This window comes from Pituophis catenifer, unplaced genomic scaffold (assembly GCF_029215685.1).
Source record: "Pituophis catenifer annectens isolate HBS135680 unplaced genomic scaffold, rPitCat1.0.hap2 SCAF_2, whole genome shotgun sequence".
NCBI lineage: Eukaryota > Metazoa > Chordata > Lepidosauria > Squamata > Colubridae > Pituophis > Pituophis catenifer.
Window position 1 is genome coordinate 260,661,403 of NW_027256882.1, and position 17,952 is coordinate 260,679,354.

A 17,952-nucleotide genomic window follows, 5' to 3' on the forward strand; every position below is an offset into this window, starting at 1 on the left:
TACATGTGTAACAACTACATTTTTAATCACTTACTTCTTTATACTCCACCATTTAAGATTAGAACACATTCGGGTTTATAGAAACCCTTATGAAATGCTTCAGCATGCTGGGTTGTTGGTTCATTCCATCCCTTTTATTATTTACATAGTTGAATTTGGCTGGCATCGGCCATTTTTTGGGGGGGGGGACCTTTGCACACCACATAGAAAATTTTAAGTTTTTCATAAATAAAAAAAACTCTTTGGCACTGAAATAAAATAGGAGAAATTGCCATTACCACTAATCCAAAATACTCCCAAGGTTTAAATCACATTAGTGCAATTTTTCCCAACTTCCCTCCTTCATTAATGTGAGGTAAGGCAGCTGCTGCTGCAGTTGTCACATCTAACTATTTGATCTCCTAATTCTTCACTATGACAACCACATTCTCTAATGTATGCCTGCCCCCAACATAGCACCAAATGTAAAATGTCAGAAATATAATGGAGGGGATGAAATGTCAAGAAAACTAAATGACAGCCTTGTATTAAAAACACATATTGTTGACAATTCATGGCATACTCTTTTACATTTCAAACACAGATTAAGAACACATGGACCCAGGTTTATGAGGTTTCATTTCCCACATAGGGGGGCACAAGGGGGGGGGGGGGAAAGAACAGTTCTCTCTTGGAAACACAGCATGAATATGTTATCTAAATCAGCCTCTCTGATTAATGATGCACCCAAGATGGCTACCATCCAGCTGTGCTGCAACTCAGTACTAATGTCACATTGCCCACATTTCATGAATATGTAATTAATTTTAAAAGCCTTACTGTACTAAGCCATGTTTTTCTACTTAGATTGTACCCAAGAGGTGCAGTGACTCTAACTATAAATTGTTGTACAATTAGCTCCATCTGCCTTCTTTGGTTATTAAAGCCACTGACATATTTTTTCCTGTGGCTTAAGATGAAACGCCACAGAGTGGTCCACTTTCACAATAGAAAGAAAGAAAGAAAGAAAGAAAGAAAGAAAGAAAGAAAGAAAGAAAGAAAGAAAGAAAGAAAGAAAGAAAGAAGTCGGCCTATAAGAACAGAATAGTGAATGAAAAAGAGAGTAAAAGAATACCTTTCTGAGCACAAGGAGGAAGAAAAAAAGTTGCATTATTTGCATTATGCTACAGGGTGAAAAATTATCTGGATGGACAAAAACATACCAGTTTTAGAACAGAATAGATTAGAAAGGAGCTTGATTGAATGAAGTTAATTCCTGAACATGAGTCATGGGCCTTGGCAGCAACAGTGGCAAGCATTTTCTTTTCCTTCACTGAGGTCCAAATAAATATTTTGAAATTAAAAGAGCCAAGGTTAATTTAGGCTCAGGAAGGGAGTATCACATAGGCAGTACATGCCCTTCCAGAACCTTCAGATCAATTTGGTAAGATAATAGTTAGGGGCTCTAAAGGATAAGGATGGGGATTGTTTCTTAGAAGCCGCCTGTTCCCATTCCCACTCTAAGCCTCCCCCCACAAAAAAATATCCATGAGCACCATGCTTTCAGGTGATATGACAGAGTGACCAGATGACTTTGCATGGCCCCGTCCCAGAATGCAATCCTTGGCCTTCCAAATGCTACTCGGTCCTGCAGAATGCCCGATAGAATCTGACTATGAGGTAGTCTCCATTACTAGTCCCATTTTTCAGGTTTTTTGGGGGGAGGAGGAGAATAAGGAAAGAATCCTAAGAGCTTAGGATTCATATTTCAGCTGACAACTTTTTGTTGAAGAACAGGCCACAGTTCAATTCCATCATTCCTTATGAAAAATCAGTCACAATCCTCATACAGTACATCAGCCCCCAACGCCATTCCCATTTATGAGCACCGCAATACAAAGAGCCTTTTTAAAAACTGTCTTTCTTACACTTCAAATCATTTTTACTGAACAGTCATAGATGTAGAAGTAAAAAACTGAGTTTCATAAAAGTAATGCATTATATAAATTACTCTTTTAAGCAGGCACAGTACCAAAACATTGCATGCAATGGATAAGATATCCTTTGGGAATTGCCTTGTAAACTCCTTCATACAAGACCATGTCTTGCCACAACCATTTCATTTATCTATCATGTTTCCCCCAAAATAAGACCCTGTCTTATATTTTTTTGAACCCTGAAATAAGCGCTTGGCCGTATTGCCATGCGCTCAAAAGCCCGATTGGGCTTATTATCAGGGGATGTCTTATTTTGGGGGAAACAGGGTAGTGCTTCCCATCATTGGCAACTTTTAAATTGTATGGACTATCTCAGCCAGCATTCGTTAATCTGGTATGATTTTGGGGCCATCAGAACCATCCTATACCTCCTGTCAATTCACATGCAGGAATGCAGGAGAGTAATTACAAAATCCTAAATTTCCTCATAACATTGCAGGCCTCACGAGGGGGGGGGCGAAATAAGAAAAGATTGACTTTTTTAAAAAAAAAAGCATATGCACAGATCACTTGTATATTATTTTGGTGTCTGCATATATTAAAATCACAGTCATTTCCCAATACATGTTGTAGGCAGATTGCCAGAACTGTTTACCATACCATGTTGGCTGCCATCTGTAATTTTCAGCTACTGCTGACCTTTCTATAATTTCTCAACTCCATTTACCAGCTGTTACTACATAGGCAAGCTAGCTAATAACGAAGCAATAATTAAAAGTTTCTGATGCTGAGAAGATATGCAAATGGCATGGTCTCTGAGGACTTTAGTGCTGAATAGCTGATTACCCGGTCACTGTTGCACATCATAATCTTTTCCAAGAGTTAAAACTCTTGCTTTTATAGAAACCAAGTTTGCAAAGAGCCATGATATTTAGGAATGGAAAATCAGGAACTCAAAAAAAAAAAAAAAAGAGAGCGTATGGAAATATATCACAAGGTTTCTTGTTGTTGTTTTTAATTATTTTTTTAAAAAAAATAAACCAGCAAGCAAAAGAGGAAAAGAATAAAAGCAAAAAACAGAAGGGGAGTTGATACAGAAATATAGTATTTGTGGTAAAGGGAAATACTAGCCTCCTCAGGAGTAATTTTAAGTTCCTAATTGTAAGTGCTTGCAGACTCAGTGTTTGCTACGCATAAAGGCTGCTCTGAAGAAAAGGTCAATGTAGGGCCTGGAAAGAAGGTGAAGGGAGATGACAGGTACCAGAGGATGGCAAAGAGAAGCCTGTGGAGGAAGTGTCTGCTGGAATTACCCTTATCAAGCCTGAATAAACAGACTCCCCCACCCTTTTATGCTGCTGGCTGTGATTCAGCTCACTTTCCAGGCAACAATAGAGCTGGTTCCTCATGTTGGACAACTTTACTTAGAGGAAAGGAAGGAGCCAGAGACTTCCCAAGTAAGGAATTGCCTGTATGCTATATGCAACAAGAGGGGAACAAACTGGAAATTGCAGCAGTCAGACCTATTTATTTCCTCTTTACTTTGCTTGTGGGAAACCAACAAGAAAAGTTGCAAATGGTGATTATGTGATGCAGTTTGCTGCAGTAATCACAATCATGAGCTGGGTTCCCAAATGCCCAGATTGTGATTACTTGACAATGGGGACGCTGCAGTGGCCAAAACTTTGAGGACAGGTAGCAAGTTCCTTTTTCAGCACCACAATAACCTTCAACAAGAGCTGAAGAATGGACATAAGTTGATGACTACTTATATTCATATTCAAAAATTGCCGGAAATACAATTACCATTTTGGATCCTTTTTGGACACTTGGTGACAATGTCATGAAGCTCAACAATTCTTGAAGATGATTTCATTTATAATTAAACAAATATCAAACATTTCCAATACTTAAGCATTACAAAGCTTTATATTCCTGTCAAGTATACAGAGTGGGCTTTGCATAGGATAGTAGCTGCTGGATTCTTATGCTTCAAATTGAAAATTGCATATAATTATTTCATTAGAAATACTACAGACTTCTAGACATCAATCTATTTTTAAAAATACATTGTATTGCTAAATAAGGCTGACACTGAATTAAATGTAATCTGAAAACCCTTTCCGGACTATAGTTCTGCACATGAACTTGCACAACATCTGAAGTTGGGAATCTCTTAAAATGTCAGATTTAGCCTGATTTGTTCTAATAAAGCTAGGCTTTCCCTGATGAGATGGAAACTCTTAATTGTTAATTTTGAACGATAATTCTTATTTCATTGGCTGATTTTGCTTGCTAATTACTGATTGATTTATTTTCATAATAATTTTAAATTGCCAAATTGATATATGTTCAACACATACAGTCAGGTCCAAAAATATTGGGACATCGACACAATTCTAACATCTTTGGCTCTATACACCACCACAATGGAGTTGGAATGAAACAAACACAATGTGCATTAACTGCAGACTGTCAGCTTTAATTTGACGGTATGTACATCCAACTCAAGTGAACGGTGTAGGATTTACAGCAGTTTATATATGTGCCCCCCACTTGTTAAGGGACCAAAAGTAATGGGACAATTGGCTTCTCAGCTGTTCCATGGCCAGGTGTGTGATATTCCCTCATTACCCCAATTACAATGTGCAGATAAAAGGCCCAGAGTTCATTTCAAGTGTGCTATTTGCATTTGGAATCTGTTGCTGTCAACTCTCAAGATGAGATCCAAAGAGCTGTCACTATCAGTGAAGCAAGCCATCATTAGGCTGAAGAAACAAAACAAACCCATCAGAGAGATAGCAAGAACATTAGGCATGGCCAAAACAACTGTTTGAAACATTCTCAAAAAGAAGGAATGCACCGGTGAGCTCAGCAATACCAAAAGACCTGGGAGACCATGGAAAACAAGTGTGGTGGATGACCGAAGAATTCTTTCCCTGGTGAAGAAAACACCCTTCACAACAGTTGGCCAGATCAAGAACACTCTCCAGGAGGTAGGTGTATGTGTGTCAAAGTCAACAATCAAGAGAAGACTTCACCAGGGTGAATACAGAGGGTTCACCACAAGATGTAAACCATTGGTGAGTTTCAAAAACAGGAAGGCCAGATTAGAGTTTGCCAAAACATCTAACAAAGCCTTCACAGTTCTGGAACAAGATCCTATGGACAGATGAGACCAAGATCAACTTGTACCAGAGTGATGGGAAGAGAAGAGTATGGAGAAGGAAAGGAATTGCTCATGATCCTAAGCATACCACCTCATCAGTGAAGCATGGTGGTGGTAGTGTCATGGCGTGGGCATGTATGGCTGCCAATGGAACTGGTTCTCTTGTATTTATTGATGATGTGACTGCTGACAAAAGCAGCAGGATGAATTCTGAAGTGTTTTGGGCAATATTATCTGCTCACATTCAGCCAAATGCTGCAGAACTCATTGGACGGCACTTCACAGTGTAGATGGACAATGACCCAAAGCATACTGCAAAAGCAACCAAAGAGTTTTTGAAGGGACAGAAGTGGAATGTTATGCAATGGCCAAGTCAATCACCTGACCTGAATCCCATTGAGCATGCATTTCACTTTCTGAAGACAAAACTGAAGGGAAAATGCCCCAAGAACAAGCAGGAACTGAAGACAGTTGCAGTAGAGACCTGGCAGAGCATCACCAGGGATGAAACCCAGCTTCTGGTGATGTCTATGCGTTCCAGACTTCAGACTGTGATTGACTGCAAAGGATTTGCAACCAAGTATTAAGAAGGGAAAGTTTGATTTATGATTATTATTCTGTCCCATTACTTTTGGTCCCTTAACAAGTGGGAGGCACATATGCAAACTGCTGTAAGTCCTACACCGTTCACCTGAGTTGGATGTACATACCCTCAAATTAAAGCTGACAGTCTGCAGTTAACACACATTGTGTTTGTTTCATTCCAACTCCATTGTGGTGGTGTATAGAGCCAAAGATGTTAGAATTGTGTCGATGTCCCAATATTTCTGGACCTGACTGTATGTTTGAACGTTCTTATTCATTTTTATAAATCTCTTTTCTTTTTTGCTCCCTTATTTCTTGATTTCTTTTTTCTTGGTTGCACTTTTAAAATCTCTAAAATAAAACAGAGAGAGAAAAGGGGAGAAAGAATGTAGGGATGGTCAGAGTTGTTTGAGATTGGAGCAGTTTATAAGCCCTGAAAAATATCTAAAGAGCATCCATGGATAAGAGTATATTTGAACCTGGGTTTCCCAAAATTTGGTCCCATACTTTAAACACATTTAAAATGTCACATTGGCTGTCTTAAAATTTGTCACATTTACGCTCAACTTTGTCATATCAAACTGAAATATCAGTTACTCTGCATTTGACAAATATGCCACATATATACTTAGCAATAAATCTGCCCCAAAGTTGGAACAAACACTTGAAGGAATGACATGCCAAATAGACTGGTACATATAACCATTAATATGCAGACTTTGGTAGGCAGCCCAAAGTTGTTGGGGTTTTTTTTGCATTTTCCAGAGAGCGGTGAGAGAAATCCCTAGCAATATGATAAGCCTTGAGATCCAGCATTACTCTGGGGCATGAATAGTTGGCTTCCTCTACAGTCATGGTTGTTTAAACCAGGGGTCTCCAACCTTGGCAACTTTACGATTTGTGGACTTCAGCTCCCAGAATTCCTCAGCCAGCATGCACTGGCTGAGGAATTCTGGGAGTTGAAGTCCACAAGTTATAAAGTTGTCAAGGTTGGAGACCCCTGGTTTAAATGCCATCTAGGCTCAGTGTTGCTTTAGAGCAGAGGACCCTAACCCCCAGCCTGTGGCTGGTACTGGGCCGGTTGGGAATTGGGCCATGGAAAAGGCAGGCAAGCGTGCAAAGCTGCATTTGCACAAGCAGCATGTGCATGAAACCATCTCCTCTCCTCCACCCCCACCACTCCTCTACAAAGCTGTAAAGGTTTGGGACCTTTGCTTTAGAGAACACCACTGCCATTCTCTCGTTCTGAAATCACCACAATGAGAAGATTGTCTCCATGATCAAAATTATAACAGCAAAATCCTAACAGACAATTGATGAGTGCATTGTGGGTCCCTAGACATCAATGATATCCAGAATGCTGATCTGAAGTTGATTCTAAGCAATGTATGATTTAACTAATTGAAGGCAAGAGCTGAGAACGAAGTGTGCAGTGAAAATACATGACTTTGTTATAAAACTAAAACGGTGGCTTACTTGTATATATAATATTCAGTTTGATCCACATGCTCACGTGAAGAAATGTTATCTATAAACTAAGGGAAAATATAGTTTAGAGATGACCTTCCAGGTAAATCATCAACAGTCACTCAGATATGTCTGAACATAGCATGGTCAGATATAACTGCAATATAGAAAACAAATCACTTTAAAGTGGCATACAGATAAAATTATCACTATAGCACTTTCACTTGATTTGCAATTACTACTTTTACCCGAAATAAAGATTATTTTTGTGTGTTTAATCTTCCTTTTTATGAAGAAATAGTCTTGAAATAAGGAACATGTTCCTTTTAAGTATATATGTTGATAATTATTAATATTAGCCTTATTATTACTATATATATATACAGTACTAACATAATACTAATATGACAGTATTATTAGGAATAAATTCAGGAGCCTCCAGAAATTGGGGATTTAGGATTTAAAGGCAAAGACTAAATGAAACAAATTGGTGCACAATAAAATATTTTATTTTATTTTATTTTAAATACCAGTTTTCTAACATTTTGTTCTATTTCCTCTCACAGGCGGTTTTCTGAAGTTTGTTGTCCTCAACAACCAGTAATCAATGTGCTACCACTGAAAATACCCAGATTTTATTATGCTGCTTATAAAAATGCCTTCACTTGAAAAGAAAAAGCATGTTTTTACTTTTGCAAGATCTAATCTGGGTCGGTCACTGGGACCAGAAGTTTAATTTTTACCAAGCTTTTGGATTCATGCTAGAGCCAATCCTAGCAGAGTGGTGACTGACCCAGATTGGATCATGCAACATTATCCTGGGACACATATATTCGCCTTCATTTGTTTTTACTTTTGCTGGTACTTTCTGGTATGTAGCTTGGCACTTTTAGCTGTGAGGAATAAAAAGGCAGAACTGGGGGCAGGGAACTAAGAGAGTCATCACCTTAGAGTCATTACGGTCCCAAAAACAGTCTAAAAACAGTCCCAAAAACAGACCCTTCATCAATTCCATTGACTCTTATTAGGCACCAATTTAGTATTAAACTTTTGTTGACTAGATTCTTGTATATAAACTTGAGCAATAAATCTTCTGAACGGCAACTTTATGTATGATCCTGATTCTTCGCACCTAATGTTGGCTACATAAAATATGGCATTCAAATAATTTAATTAGAATTGGAATAAAGAATGATTCTATATTCATTAATTCTATGTCTTTTTATTTAAAAAAAATTGAACTAAGGAGACAGATTATAAAAGTATGAGAAATAGGTAGCAAAATCTCAAGAGAGTCAGTCAAATAACATGGTCCCATTCCATGTAGAGCTCTATGGATGATAACTGGGTCTTGAATTGTACTCAGAAGCCTATTGATAACCAACGCAGTTTATGTAGCAGAAGTGTTATATGGACAAATTCTGGCACACCCATAGCTGTTCATGCTGTCACCATACTAAACACTACACAAATATATTCTTAATTACATGTCCCCCGTGGCCCAGGAAAACTTATTTTTCTACAAATTTATCCTTTAGGAAAAAAGCAACTTAGGAATTGCTTTGATTCACGTGACCCTTTTACATTAGCAGTGCTTTCCACATTATTTCTATTTATAGGTTTTAGGGAATGAGGAAATTGAGCTTTCTCTCTCTCTCTCTCTCTCTCTCTCTGTATGTATGTATGTATGTATGTATGTATGTATGTATGTATGTATATATATATATATATATATATATATATATATATATATATATATATATATATATCTATCTCCAAGGAAAGCCATGTCTACAGTATATGAGACAATAAGTCACAACAAGTCAAAGTAACTAATTCTCCCCAAGGTCTTAAATAACTATCATAGTACATGTAGAAAGCAATTATATGCATGTAGCAATTCAACTAAAATACTACAGTAGTTTAAAATACCAAGATGTTTATTTTATCTGGGTTATTTTTGTTGAATTGGATGTCATGTTCTTACCCGAGATAACGTTAAAGAGCTGACCGGTAGTTTTTTTTCATAGGTTCTGTCCATCAAATTGGCTAAATCAGCTGCAGGGGGGAAAAAAGCATCTTTAGTTTTTACTCATTAAAGTTATTGGATGGAAAAACAAAGAAATGGAAACAAAGTACAGTCATTCCAAAAACTGGTCACATAGTTAAATTAAAAATTCACATGGGCCACAAAGCAATATTTGGTGCATCGATTAGCTGTTTGATGGCTAGCAGAGCAGCAGCAGGAGCAGCACTAGAGTTGGTGATGTAGGTGAGGCCTGGAGGTATCTGGCAGCATATCTGTTGGGGCAATGGCCACAGTATATCCTTCCTAGCAGTGCCAATGTTTAGCAGTAGTGAATTTATTGTGTTTTTTAAAAAAAACAAATGGCAGTGGGCCACACCAGTTTGCTTGGTCGTTAAGCAAAGCAGTCACTAAGTAAAATTATGTCTCGGAGGTGGGTTGGGCTGAGAGAAAGTGACCGCCCAAAGTCACCCAGCCAGCTTTCATGGCTTAGGCAGAACTTGAACTCACGGTAGCCCACTTGCCAATATGGCAGCTGTTAATTTCAAACATTTGATTAAAACAAAACTCTTGAAATGCCTATTGTTATATATGACATTATATCTGTATTCTGATACAGTTAAACTTCCAGAAACTGTGTTGTAATATTCAAAGACAACTGAAGATAGGTCAGTTCCCATTAACATAATAATTCAAGAGATGAAGGATCAGATAATCAGCCATGCACAAAGATCAAATTTATCAATCAACCCAATTAATACAGAAAACAGCCTTTCATTTTGTATTCTTTTAAAGAAATTTGGCTAAAAAAGAAAAAGTTTTAAAGTCAGTGGAACTATTCTGCTGCTTAAAACTGCTTAATACGATTTAATAGTTCAACTTCTTCATGTATAAAACTCGGCATGGCCTATTTTAGCCTTCTTAAATGTTGGAATGTAACATGGAAATCTCGTGAATCAACTAAAGAAAATCGTAACCAGCTCTAAATGGCATCCATTCAATAGTTAACTATTACCTCCTAAAATAATGAAATCTAAAATTGCCTATTGATTAAATTTACCTTAAAGCTGTCATAGAAGATTCCTGCTCTTACAAATTGGTGGCTCAAGGGACTAGTAACAGGAGATAAAGCTTTTCACTTCCCAAAAATTGCTGGTTCAAAGCTAGCTCCAGGCAGCACCAGTCAATAAAGGCTTACTATTTAATAGCTGCTGGCATACTCTTCAAAATAGATCAGTGCTGTTGGCGCATTTTTTAATGGAACTGCATCAGCATAAAACAGTTTGCAAGTAGTTTCTGTAAGGATGTCAATATTCAATGAAAGTGTAGGATAAAGTCTCCATAAGTGTTACAGTATTTAAGACACTTCCTTTTGCTCCTTAAACAAAGAATATTCATAAAAGTAATTTGAATTCATTAGAATGAATGAATCCAATGTATTTTGAATCCCTTCTCAATGAATTTTGCTGAATCTTCTAAATATAAACCTTGGAAGATAAAGCAGCTTTCCTGCTCCACCAGATTAAGACTATAAGGGCAGTCCTTGGTCTGAACCAGCAAAGATTACAAAGTCCAGGATCTTAGACTTAAAAGACAATGTAGTTTCCTCATTCAGCTGTTTCCCCAGAACCAGTATTCACAATGCGCTGCATCTAATCTTTGAGCCAGCAAGATCCATTGTATGCTAATGACCACTGACTGGCTTACCCTTCACTAAACTGTCTTATCCCTTTTTAAAGCTATGTTGGAAGTCATCATTATAGCCTATATTTATTTTAACTATGTGCCACGATAACCTTTTTCTTTGTTCTGAATTCATAACGAGAATAGCAAGGAGGGGGAAAAAATAACTGTTTGGTTTCTCAGCATCATCTATAATTGTATAAAGTGTTTCCAAGTGTCTTTTTGTGAGCTAAAAATCCAGATATGATTTGTTTTCATAAATCATTTTGGTTCTTCTTTACTATGTTTTTTTTTTTAGCACATCCTACTTTTTTAATCAATGAAAAGCCCAAACACCGTTCTCCTCCTCCTCCTCCTCCTCTCAACAAACCCGCTGTACATCATAAAAGTCTTCAATATACACACTGAAGAAACAGCCCTGCTGCAACCCATCTCAGTTCAGAAGTATGAAGAAGGAAAAATCTAGTAGAGCAGCCACGCTGGAAGGATATAACCTTATTACAGAATATTGCTTTTGGAAATCTGCTTATTCTCACCTTCCATTTCCAAATGTGACCCTTTGCTTATAATGTTGCCTCTAGGGACACTTCCATTACAAAAATGCAATAAGCATGTACCGTAAGTATCATGTTGAGGTTGACTGGATTACAAACTGATCAGTGCTGATCACTTTGAATGTTAAAGGATAGAATAGCCCATTTTTAAAAAGACAATTAGAAATTTACAGCTTTTGTCTCTGGATAAGAACACACCTCCATAGCTCATCAGAATAGCCTACCCTGGGGAAATGCACTATAAAAACCTGGCATTTTGGTAAACTCTTATAGCATTTTTTTGAGATAGCTATAATCTAGCAAAGAAGATGCTATATTCTTTCCCCTAGACCTGCAGTCTTTCTCCTAGGGATTAGTTAAAAACCTGCTCTCACAAGTTTATTATTATTTATTATAATTAATTATTTTATTATTTCATCTTGTATAAGAGTCCATCCTTTAGTCTGCCCCAGATCTAAAGCTTCCTCATCAGTGGATTTTTCTCCTTCATACTAGGCTTTTTGATAACTTAGTTTTCTTATTTGATTTTCACACATGATTTTTTTTTTCCTTGCAGAGAGCTAGTCCCTGCATTAATTATAAAGTTATCCTGACTGGCCATTGTTGGACAAATTGTGATTCTCTTGAATGAGAAATGCTACCACTCACAAAGACACAGTGCCATCTTGCGTTCAAGTAAAAGATACTGCACAAATGGATTTTGTGATTTGCAAATGGATACCTAGCAAGCTAATTTATCTACCCTCAATCAATTGAATGTCCTAATTTGGCTGCTTTTCCTCTAATATTTCAGACCATTTTGCTTTCACTGTTATATTTTGGTATACTTTTTATGCAAGTTCTGCCACAATGAATTTGTTAGCCTCTAATGACACAGCTACAGTCCTCTACACTACTGAACTGTAAACAGAAGCAGCAGCATCTCCAGATTGGAGCTGTTGAGATGATGGATGATGAAAAACTGCTGCTGGTTAGAAGAGACAATACTGCTGTCTATAAATGTCCTCTCGGTAATGTGAAAAACAATTAACCTATTTCCCATTATCAGGAAGTTGCATGTTTCCTCTACCCTGAAAGAGACAGCCAAGGATACGGACCACAGATAAAAAGAGATGCAAAAAGACATGATAACATATAGAATATTCAACATATATATTATCTAGAAAAAGGAAAGAAGCTGCCATGAATTCCTGTGTCCCACATGTACAACTCTGCCGTTCACATCTCTCTGGTTTTTATTATAACTAAAATATTGCTGACTGAAATGAATATTATAAACATTTGTCGCATACTGTATTGTCAGCATTGCTTTCTCAAGTATTTAGTCCCACATTAAAAAAAGTGAAGCAGGCACTCTTGCTTTGAGAAATCAGCATGTGGAATACTAATACATTTAAGTCTAGATCATAGTTCACCATTATGTTAGCTCATGTAAGCCCAAGTTTAAAAAAAACACACACACACACATTCATTTCCTTACCCAGGCTATGGTCTTCCTTTTTTCTTTGTTCCCATGTTGTACTGTCCACGTATGCTGCTGAAAGAATACATCTTTTACCTAATAAAAGAGGTCAAAGAAAGTCCTTTACAAGATTTTTACATTGAAAAATCGTTAGTCACCTATTTTTATGCATTATATTAATTACATTAAATGCACCAGGTAATAATTGCTATGGTAGCAATTATTATTTTAGGAATCATTTAATTTTTATCTCCTTTGGGATTCAGATTCTATAAAAATTGGAACTCTAATAGAGTCTCTGTCAACTCTATTTATAACTTTAAAATATCTCACAACTTCACCATAAATTATATTACTATAAAATTCAATAGATCTTACCCAATAAATATTATGATTTATTCAGGTGGTCCAATGATAACGATATAGCATTTTCCATTAAAAAGGTTAATTAAAACTTGAAAGGCTAATCTGTTCAAAAATATTAATCAAAATAGCAATTCCCTACATCTTATATTGATACAAAACTTTTTTTATTTATAAGACGTACAAATTACTGCATTTTAAGTCAACTCTGAATGGCATACAATTTCCATCTTTTATTCAAATTGTACAGAATAAAAACACAGAAAATATGAATTATAAGAACAAACACATCAATAGGAATAAAATGTAAAAAGATGTACACAAATGCATAGTTTATTTCTAGAGTTCTAATAAATGTAAAAACATTGAGATCCAATAACACTTTATATAGAAACTAACTTTCCAATAATGTTCCCAATATTTCTTTAGAATAAATGTTAAAATTATAAAAATTCTGTGATCCTAACCCCTAAAGTGAAAATCTAGTTTTGAGAAGCAGCCCGGTAAGGATTCTGAAAGGAGAGATGGGAAGTTCTGAAATAACATTCTCAATGGTTTTTTGAGTAGAAAAACTTAATATGCTGAAAAACCAAGTAACAGTTTCTCCCCCATCTCAATACTCTCTTTATTATGTACACATATCTAAATCTTATTTTAACCTTTGCCAAGTGCAGTACATGAAAGTTTCCAAAAGCAATGTTGCAATAGCTTAATCTAAGTTTCTCCCAACTGTTTCGAAAACAGTATGAACACAGCACAGGAGGAGTTAAGAGTGCAGTGCCAATACGAGCGGAGAAAGAAATTCCATAAAATGGGGTTCAAATACTAAAAAGGCCCTACAAATCCCACAAATTGATCTTCTTGCAGCCAAAATTTAGTTCAACCAACCAACAAAATCATTGGAAAATACAACGGAATTTTATTAGGCATGCAAACAATACAGTTTACACTGGGCTCCCAACAAAGCTTGTTGGGCAGCCTTAAACAAAGGCAGGACCATAACCTATACCAGTGATGGCTAACCTTTTTGCCGTCAGGTCCCAAAAGTGGGGGGAGCAAGGGGAGGTCATGCACGTGCGTGCCCACAACCATAATTCAATGCTCCCTGCAACCCCCCCACGCTTGCGCGCGCAACCTCCCCCCGGTGCTCCCCCCACTTTTGGCATGCAATGACAAAAAGGTTATCTGTGGGCCCAATATGCCCGTTTTTTGCCCTCCCCGGGTTCCAGAGGCTTTCTTGGAGCATGGGGAGGGCAAAAATGGCCTCCCCCATCCCCCTAGAGGCCCTCCGGAAGCCAGAAACGGCCTGTTTCCCAACTTCTGGTGGGCCCAGAAGGCCCAAAAATCAGCTGGCCAGTGCATGGAGCTGGAGCTGAGCTAGGGCAACGCTCGCGTGCCCACAGATATGGCTCTGTGTGCCACCTATGGCACACGTGCCATAGGTTCACCATCACGGACCTATACCTCAGCCTACTACATTGCAAAGGGAAGACAAAGAAAGGCAGACACAGTAAAAAATTACAGCATATGGGAATTCCTTTCTACTAGGTACCGTCTCTGACAGTACAGTCAGTGAATATTTCTCAGCTATTACATTATATTACATTATGTTACATTACATAATATAATAATATTATAATTTAATGTAATAGCTGAGAAAATATTCATATACAATATTGAGAAGTATGTCTAAGAAAAAAGAGAAACAAAAATGTTTGTCAATGTCCAGGCTATCTTTTCTATACAATGTGAAAAAACTGTGCCTTTGTTCTGTGCAATAATACAGGATTTATTTTTAAACAGGGCAGAATTGCATCACTGACATTTCCATACAGAGGAGCCCTGTCTAAAACCTGCAGACCAGAAATGGGCACTACCCTTTTTGATGTACAGGTACACAATTTGTTCAATGACCGTTCGAAGTTACAATGACACTGAAAAAAGTGACTTATGACCATTATTCACACTTATTACTTCTGCACGAGATCAAAATTCAGGTGCTTGGCAACTCCTATTTTTGACAGCTGCAGTGTCCTGGGATCATGTGATCATCTTTTGTGACCTTCTGGCAAGCAAAGTCAATGGGAAATCAGATTCATTTAACAACTGTGTAACTAACTTAACAACTGCAGTGATTCACTTAGCAACAGAAAGGTTGCTAATAAGAAAGGTCATAGAATAGGGCAAAACTCACTTAACAAATGTCTCACTTAGCAACAGAAATTTTGGGGTCAGTTGTGGTTACCAGCCAAAGACTATGTGTATACCTAGCTCCTACCCATCTGACTTTTGTTCAGGTATTAACAATACTGATGAAAGCTAATAGGCTGTAAAGCAAGGCACCACCTTGCAGCAACAGCATTATTTCCCAGAAAACCTTTGGGCCCCATAAATGGCATGCATACAAATTGTTAGAAAACAAAAAAGATGAATTACTAAAATGATGGATTACAACAATAAAGAGGGAGCAGAGTCTACTTTATAAATTATTGGGTTGTTTTAGTGGAGTGTTTTTTTTCCTGAATTGGCCAGATTATTAACAGCTGTTTCGTGTGATAATTTATACCACACTCTCAATCTTTCAAATGTGGCCACCTGCCCCAAAGGTTTCTACCTGTGGTGTAGAGGATAATGAGGGAAATAGATAAATGCTCTGCATGATCCTAACTCTTTTATTGTGAGAGCACTAAAAACTATTCAGCCCACTGAGCTGCTTGCAATCAATGTTTTACCCAAATTGGTGAAAATCTCCCCAGATCATATTCTCTCTATGAAAAAAGTAAAACTAGTTTCTGAACATTTCTGAAGAATTACACTATGTTTCTTCAGTGTACATGAAATAGGTCAATATTCTGCATATTATATTGATAGGCTTAAAGGAAGCCACTTCAATTTAAAAATAAAGTATTTTATGTAATTGGCTCAAGAAACATTTTTCAGAAATTTCACTACATCCATGACTATTCAAATCAGTGGAGGAATAGTATAAACTGCTTTTTGTTCCAAAAGGTTTATTAAAAGACACCAAAGTCAATCTTAAACCTCATTTACTTTCTGGCAGTCTTGTTTTACATTTTAGCATTCAACAATAAAGATCACTGACCAAAACACTTTGTTTGATATATATATATCCTAAAAGAAAATATATTTCTTTCACACTTTAAAGCTACTTTAAAAATCACACTAGTTTAACTTAATATGTGAATCCAGCATTGTGGTTTCTAAATCATGTCTTAAAGCAATATTTATTCAACAATAATAGCATATTCAACAAACTGTGATTTAAACAAATGATGAATTAGCATGTCATGGGCCTTTCTTTTTACTGATACTAATCTAGCATTGTTGTGTCATCTGACAGACATTTGACTTGGATGGGGAGTGACATATTTTCTATTGAAATAAGGCCCACTGGCGAAGAAATTCTGGGCGAAAGTTAAAAAGTGGATAGAGGAAATAATTCAGAATTCAATAAAGGGAGAACCTGAGCAGTTTCTTCTAGGGATTTCCATAGAAAACTATACTAAGTATAGAAAACTATACTAAGGAAATATATTATTTAATATTACATATACTGACAGCAGCCCGCATAGTCTATGTGCAAAATTGGAAGAAGGAAAACTTACCATCAGAAGATTTAATTAGGAAAATCTTAAGAGTGCGCAGAGATGGACAAATTAACAAAAGAAATCAAGGAGAAAGAGGATACAGAATATTACAAAGTGTGGTGTAGGTGGTATGAATGGTTGGAGAATAGGAAAAATGAGAAAGAGGAATAAAGGAGAGAGGGGAGAAAAAATGTTGAAGATCAAAGTACAATCTAGACAAAGAAAGAATGATGGAAAATAAATTGTTGAATAAGATAAAGTTAAAATATATGTGAATAGATGTAACTAGTAAGAAAGGATCACTTCGAAGTAGCTGTAGGGAAAAGTGATATGTATACAAATGTTGTGTGTTTGTGTCTTGTTTTTAATGTTTTCAAAATAAAGAACTTTTTTTAAAAAAAGAAATAAGGCTAGACAACAACACATAAGCAAAGCAAAAGGCTAAGCTGGCCGTGGACTTAGCCTCATCAATTCCACGTGGTTATTAAAGAGAAGGGCGCATCCCGACCTGCAGCTTCCTTCTATGCAAAGACTCTTAGTAGGAATAAGCACTCCTGAACCAAGAGTCAGCCTAAATAAATGGTCTATAAAAATCGTCACTGGCTATCAAATCACTGATTCAAAAAAAATCAGTAAAACCCTCGACTGAAAAAAACCCTCCAGAACTAAGGAACGGACGGATTCTCAGCGGAAGCGTCCCATCTTCCTCCCATCTGAAGCGACCCACCTGTCGCCGCCCAATTTTTCATCGTAGTCCGGCTCTGCAGTAACCCACGCTGAAACATGAACGCTGCCATTTTGGCGCGTACCACATCTATGATCCAGATGGGAGGAGCAGCAAGGGGGAAGAAACGCCTTTGCTCCCGCTGTCCAAGACCAGCTGCTTAAAAGGCTCTAAGCCAGAGATAGGGAAACTATGGCCCTTTTATGACATGTGGACTACAACTCCCAGAATTCCTGAGCCAGCATAGCTGGTTTCAGGAATTCTGGGAGTTGAAGTCCATATGTCATAAAAAGGCCATAGTTTCCTACCCCTGCTCTAAGCGAAAGCCTTATGTGACCATAGAGTTCTAATGGAAAGAAGGGCACACTTCTTGGACTCGTCCGTTAGCGCCTCTCTGC

At 37.2% G+C, this 17,952-nt stretch overlaps 1 protein-coding gene across 1 annotated transcript in view; it reads right to left on the reverse strand.

The window, feature by feature from the left end:
* MRPS27 (mitochondrial ribosomal protein S27) overlaps positions 1 to 17,739 on the reverse strand; it is a 57,885-nt gene extending 40,146 nt beyond the window's left edge. The window contains exons 1-4 of the mRNA XM_070938807.1: positions 17,558 to 17,739; positions 12,878 to 12,955; positions 9,122 to 9,192; positions 7,144 to 7,202 (exon numbers count right to left, since the gene is read on the reverse strand). Coding sequence (XP_070794908.1) covers positions 7,144 to 7,202; positions 9,122 to 9,192; positions 12,878 to 12,955; positions 17,558 to 17,627 — 278 coding nt within the window. The 5' untranslated portion in view covers positions 17,628 to 17,739. The remainder of the gene's footprint in view (positions 1 to 7,143; positions 7,203 to 9,121; positions 9,193 to 12,877; positions 12,956 to 17,557) is intronic.
* Between the last annotated feature and the right edge of the window lie 213 nt (positions 17,740 to 17,952).